This window comes from Camelina sativa, chromosome 7, assembly GCF_000633955.1.
Source record: "Camelina sativa cultivar DH55 chromosome 7, Cs, whole genome shotgun sequence".
In the NCBI taxonomy this organism is placed as follows: domain Eukaryota; kingdom Viridiplantae; phylum Streptophyta; class Magnoliopsida; order Brassicales; family Brassicaceae; genus Camelina; species Camelina sativa.
The window spans coordinates 17,117,769-17,125,003 of NC_025691.1; the positions used below are offsets into that span (position 1 = coordinate 17,117,769).

The window sequence follows — 7,235 nt, forward strand, 5'->3', positions numbered from 1 at the left end:
AAACCATAAAATTAGTAAAAAAAAAAAAAAAAAAAAAACACAATTCATTACATTGAATGACTTTATTAATAAAATAAATAAAATTGTTGAAATGAAAATGATAAATGTTTCAATTTCTATAAGTCAATATCTTCGTCGTAAGATGATACTCTTTTTCAAAAATACGCATTTTTTGGATATTTTTATCCTCTTTTACATAATTATAATATGTTAAATTGATTTTTAGAATTTTTATTTTTAGTTTAAGTTTTCTATTTCACTTTAGGATGTAATTTTAAAGGGGTGGGGTTTAGTTTTTGGAGTTTAAAATTTAAAATAGTCATCTGAAAAATGTATTATATATTAAAAATAGACAAAAGGGTGTAAAAAGTTATTTTTGCAAATATCTCTACATAATCTACCTTGAATTTTGAAATTCAAATATCTGATACATAATATATATTTTAGTACCGATTGTTATTCAAAAGAGTTCGACATTTTTTAATCTTCAAATTTTTTTAACGGATACCATAGATAGATATCCAAAGTATTATGTTAACTAACACAAATAGAGTAGAGATACACTAAATTACCCATTGTGTTACTTGTGTATCAGAAAATGTTTATTAATAAATAGAGTAGATCCGACGCACGTGATTAGTTTGCACACAAAGGCTGGCGGGCCAAGAAGTTTCCAAATCTTATCAAGTTATCTGCATCGTGCTGATTAGTGAACATCTCCGCATAGTATCCTTTGGCTAGCATTTAACTTAAATCAACTTAGCCGAGTTTAACAGAAGTCAATCAGTAATTGTATTGAAGATTTGATGTTTTTAATGCAGAAAACTTAAGGAATATATATGCCCCAACAATTTCTACAAGGAAAAAAAAAAAAAAAGAACAAGAACAAGAAAAAATTGAAGCACTAATAGAAGTTATCCACATATAAAACTCACAAGCAGAAGAAGTAATAATGTCGTTGTAATTTAATACATTGAGATGAATCACTGAGATGAAGTTGAAAACCTCCTTCAAGAATTGTCTTTTGATCCTAGGCAACGCATACGAGAGAGACAGACAACAAGTGTCTGGGACGTTCATTAACCTGTCCAGATGTGAGATCAAGAAATTGAACCCATGTTTTGGGACTGCATAAGTGCATATTTAAACAGCTTTAGTCCATATGGAACCACTTAAGCCGAATGTCTAAGGAATTCACGTGTTTTCTTTGAGTATGTCCTCTTGATCCTTCCACACCCCAAGATGGGTCTATTTTTATAATGCATGCGTTCGTTGAATCTTCTTCTACTGTGACTAGTCTATATTATTTTGGCATTCTTTGTCTTTAAAAGGTTATCGATAGGTTTATTTGGTGATGACTGATGACGTTAGTTCTTTTCTTCTCAAAGATCTCATTCGTTTAGTAAACCACTCTTTATTAGTTAACTAGATTAGGCACGTGTATTAACGCGGATATAAGAAAAATATGTGAAATTATAAGTTGTATTCAAAATATTAATTTTATTTCATTTGATTATTTTAACCGGATTTAGAGTTCACACATTCCATCTTGCAATACAACTTTTTTGTATTTTACATGATAATAAATTAGATATTAGTTCTATGCACTCAATCCCAATGAGTAACATTAATAATTTTCATATCAAGAAAAATGTGCATTATACCAAATTTATATCTTACTTAATATTTTTTAAAAACTAAAAATTAATAAAACATAATTCTGAAAAAAAAAACTGAAAAATAATTTTATCTCATATTTGAAAAAGTAAAAATATCTTAAATATATTTGTTTCATATTTTGTAATCTCATACGTAATATTTTTACTACTTGTCCAACTAATTTTAAGTAAAACTATACTAACATTATCATAAATTAATTAATATTCAAAGACGTTATTATGAGAAAATTAATTGTTTATGTAAAAGTGAATATCTACAATACTTTTTCTTTTAGGATTAATAATTGACAGTATAATTTATTTAATTATGGTATTATAGTAATTAACTGTATAATTTTCTTAATTCTTTTTCTTATAGAATTAGTAATTTAAAATTAGAATTAATATTATTTTCTATATACATATATGAACTATCTTTTTTTTATACGGCCTATCTTTTTATATTCATTAAATTGTCTAAATTTTTAATTTCTTATAATTTACAAATATGTTAAAACAAAGCTTTGTATAACACATGGCAAAATCTTTAATTGTTAAAATTGACACGTGTCGTGATCACATTAGTTACTAATTTTTAAAATCAAGGTTTATATAACAACATAATATTAAATAAGCTATCAAATCATTCACTGATTGAAAAACTTAAGAAAATTACATTAATTTCTTATTTTTCTTATATTATGTTAATCACTAATTTTAACACATTAAACCTTTTTATACCTAATCACTTTTCTGTATAAATAAGCTATCAAATCATTCACTGATTGAAAAACTTAAGAAAATTACATTAATTTCTTATTTTTCTTATATTATGTTAATCACTAATTTTAACACATTAAACATTTTTATACCTAATCACTTTTCTGTATAAATTTCTTTTTACTATATGATTATAATATAATAATTGTAATTAAATTGCATATATTTTCCTTATTAATTGCACATATTTTCCTATTGAAATTAGTAATTTAATAGATAACTTTCCTATTAGAGTTAGTGATATAATATATTACTTTTGGTTTTATATACTCTCAAAAATATTAATTTTTTACTATATGATAATAATAAATAATAATTGTAATTAAATTGCATATATTTTCTTATTAATTGCACATATTTTCCCATTGAAATTAGTAATTTAATAGATAATTTTCCAAACGAACTCTCTAATCTTTTCAATCTTGTATCGAAGTTCCAGCAGCTCATCTATCGTAGTTGACAACAACGGCTTTGTAACAGAAGACAAGATCTTGAAACCCTTTTGTTTTGTTTGGCCTCCAAGACAGATCAGAATCAGCCCATAGACATATTTAGCCTCTTTGTGTCCTTTTTCTGCAGCTTTAGCTAAATGTTTGAGTCCTTTGTGCTCACGGTTCTGTAGAAAGTAGTAGATGAATCCTTTGCGATACAAAGCTTCGGGGTTTCCATTCTTGCGACATCTTTTGAAAAAATTGGAGAACGTTTCATGGTCGCGATGCCATGGGAACAGAGGGGTTTCTTGGAGCGAAAGTCTGCGGAGAACATATCCATCATCGCAAATATGTCGAAACGGTTTCGAAACTAATCTGAGATTACGAACCTCTGACAAGGAAGAAGCTGCGATACATGACGAAATCTCTACGAGAAGATCTTCCGGTAAAGAATCGAGGCAAATTCTTGTTTTCCAAGATTTCTTTATAGACGAAGAAGACGAGGACAGAGAGGATGATACCATGTTGTTGTTGTTGTTGAGATTCTCAAGAGTACTGTTTCCAATTTGGCCAATTCCGTTTATTATTGTTATATCTTATATAATATGAAAAGGTTTTCTCCTAACTTTGCATGACATTTGGCAGCATATAATTTCGACATATGTCCCTATTTCTCAATTATTAAATTTTTTAATTTTTTTTTTCAAAAGTACATACATTATTTTTTATATTCACTAAATTTAAATGATATTTTTGTACTACAAAATATATTGACATTTATGCAATATACTTTTAGTAATTATATATAAATATCATTTATCAATATTTTATATAATTACCATAACATTATAATTTTGCAAATAAGAAAGAATTAAATATTAATATCATAAATTTGGAAAAAATAAATTTCCGATAACTAAAGGTTTAAAATATTAATATCATAATTTTGGAAAAATATAATGTGATGGTTATTAAATTCTTTACTAATGTTGACAAAAAAGTATAATATTTGGTTCACAGTTTTTGTGCCAAAAGATCAAATCAATTTATTCTAAAATAATTTCAACATACAAAACAATATGATATTTTATATTTCTTTAATAGTAATCATTAACACAATTTATTGCATATTAATTCTTTAAAATGTAACTCCCATGATGTTTGAAAAACTTTAAAAACAAATCTTTCATCGTATGAATATACTTTAATGTATTACTTGCAATACAATTAGTGTTTTACAAAAAAAAAAAAAGAAAAAAAAAAGAAAAAAAACAGACAACTATGATAAATTTATTCTTTGAAATGTAAGCATAACTCCCATGATGTTTGAAAAAAAAAACTGAAAAACCTCTCATCTTACTAAAAATTTATCTATAAATAGCTAGAAAAAGTTTTCAACAACCATCATACTCTACCTCTCACATAATTTTCTAAATTTTGTAATATTTAACTTTTTCCTCTATGTGACATTTGTAGGTTTTGAAATAAATAAGTTGAGTTGAAATTTTGGAGCATATAAAATAGTTAGATCAAGAAGGTCTTAGGCACATAACACATTCTTACTTGTAAATGTTTTTTTGAATGCCTATTTTGTATATCAATGTTGTAATTTGTTTTTCTTTTGATCCATTTGATAAAATTTTAATATAAAAATTTTAGTTTTTGATCATAATTCATAAACCCTAATAGATTTTATATCTTAGGCATAATATTTATGATACTTATTACCCATGCTATATTTTATACAAGTGTGTTTGTATGTATTACCCATAAAAATGAGTTTAAACAAATATTAATTGTTTCGACTAATATTACTTTAAATTTGTTCCTTAACATCACAGCTGTGTTTGTATGTATTTATTAACTTTGTTTCCGTTAACCATTTCCATAGTCCTTTATTTTATTTATAGGTTATGACTTCTGATGAGAAAGATTTTGCGATGGTTTAGGTTTTAGGGTCGAGGAAGATTTGGACATCTAGGTGATATATAACTCATGATATGGGTTTCCAAAGCCATGCGATTTTTCCAAATTCAGTTTTTATTTTCTTACACAATTTAGTCTTTATTATTTTCTTAAAATATAATTAACAACTAATTTTTTTCACAACATTATTGTTTGGATTATTCTATGTATGCACTTTTTTCTTCTTTTCATATGTTCCATTATTTTTCCTAGCCATGATCGACTGTTGATGATGTGATGATAGTGCTTACCCGCAAGCAGAGCATGGCAATGGGATTTGACCATGTGTGCAAGTTTCATCAATACGCATTTAGCAAGACTCACCTCTACCACATGTTTATCAAGTCGAAAAATCCAAAGATCACCCTAAGCTAATCCCATTTGCATTCTAAAGAGAGGGACATAGGGAACGAGAGAGATAAACAATGTTTTGGAGAAGTAGAAAGATTTGAGTTATCTCTTCTTCCATCCATTACATGATTTTTAGAAATAAAAACATAGAAGAAGAAAAAAAGAATATATGGTGAACAATTATTTTATGTTCTCTTAGGTCATGCAGTTAACACTAAAAAAAGTAACTCGATAATACAATGGTATGTTATTTATCTTTTTCGTTGGTCATTTTGAGTATAATACAACATATATAACAGAAAAGTATAACACAAAAAAGCAAGTTTTTTGATATAATAATATATCAGTATATATTAATAACATTTTATACTCAATTCTAGACTAAAAATCATTTTGCATTTAGTATATCCAATAGATATAAAGTACGTGTTAAAAATCTAAAAATATCTAACAAATAACTTTCTTTTCCAAATGCAATTAATCAAGAAACAGAAAGAATTCTACTTCTAGAACACAAAAGCATTTGAAGTCATTTGTATAATTCATTAAGATTAAACTATTTTATTGCTAAAAAATTCAAATTATAATAATAAAAGTTTTAGGCATGTGTGAAGCATGCTGGTAATATATAAATATCAAAATTATTTATGCTACCTTTAGTTACCTAACTAATGAAATTAGTTACACAGAGAATGAAGGTAGAGCATAAGTTTCGGCTCAAGAAAAGGTTATTCGAGAAATTCAAGTTATTGTCTTGTCCTTCTTGGATGAGTGTGGTTTTAGAAGATATTGATGTTTTATAGCTTATGTTAAAAGCGGACAAACTAACACATAATGTCCATGCTCAATGTTCTTTTTCCAACGTAAATAATGTTTGTAAGTCTTGATTGTGCATCAAAACATGAAGAACTCTATATATTATGGGATACAAACTAAATATTTTTAAATAGTCTTTCATATTAACAAAAAATTTTAGTTTAATGCTTAACTAATCAATAGTCATTCATTTTTAAGTGACTGGGAATACTTATTTAAAAACAAAACAAATAACAAACATAAGATAATTTATCAAAACAGAAAATATAAATTTTAAATATTTTAATAAATCTAAGATATGTTAAAATTATTATAAACTTATCTCGCGTATCGCACGATTCTACTTCTAGTATATATATAAAGTTAACTATTCTCTCCTTTTTTCTCCACATCAGCAGCATCCACCTAAACAATATTATATGTATTTTTCATAATAAATATTATATTAAATATTTACTAATTCCATATTTATTACTTATAAATAATAAAAGTAAAAAATAAATAAAAAAAACAAATTTAGTAAAATTAATTAAATTTTAAAGTAGTAAAAACAATAATATAAATTTGTAAAGTACTGTTTCCAATTTGGCCAATTCCCTTTATTATTGTTATATCTTATATAATATGAAAAGGTTTTCTCCTAACTTTGCATGGCATTTGGCAGCATATAATTTCGACATATGTCCCCATTTCTCAATTATTAAATTTTTTAATTTTTTTTTTCAAAAGTACATACATTATTTTTTTTATTCACTAAATTTAAATGATATTTCTGTACTACAAAATATATTGACATTTATGCAATATACTTTTAGTAATTATATATAAATATCATTTATCAATATTTTATATAATTACCATAACATTATAATTTTGCAAATAAGAAAGAATTAAATATTAATATCATAAATTTGGAAAAAATAAATTTCCGATAACTGAAGGTTTAAAATATTAATATCATAATTTTGGAAAAATATAATGTGATGGTTATTAAATTCTTTACTAATGTTGACAAAAAAGTATAATATTTGGTTCACAGTTTTTGTGCCAAAAGATCAAATCAATTTATTCTAAAATAATTTCAACATACAAAACAATATGATATTTTATATTTCTTTAATAGTAATCATTAACACAATTTATTGCATATTAATTCTTTAAAATGTAACTCCCATGATGTTTGAAAAACTTTAAAAACAAATCTTTCATCGTATGAATATACTTTAATGTATTA

The 7,235-nt window shown here is 25.2% G+C and overlaps 1 protein-coding gene across 1 annotated transcript; it reads right to left on the reverse strand.

Moving 5' to 3' along the window:
- Positions 2,785-3,405, reverse strand: LOC104701328 (putative F-box protein At1g67623). The gene has a single exon (XM_010416993.1). It carries the CDS (start codon positions 3,391-3,393, stop codon positions 2,818-2,820), a length of 576 nt encoding a protein of 191 aa, XP_010415295.1. The 5' UTR covers positions 3,394-3,405; the 3' UTR covers positions 2,785-2,817.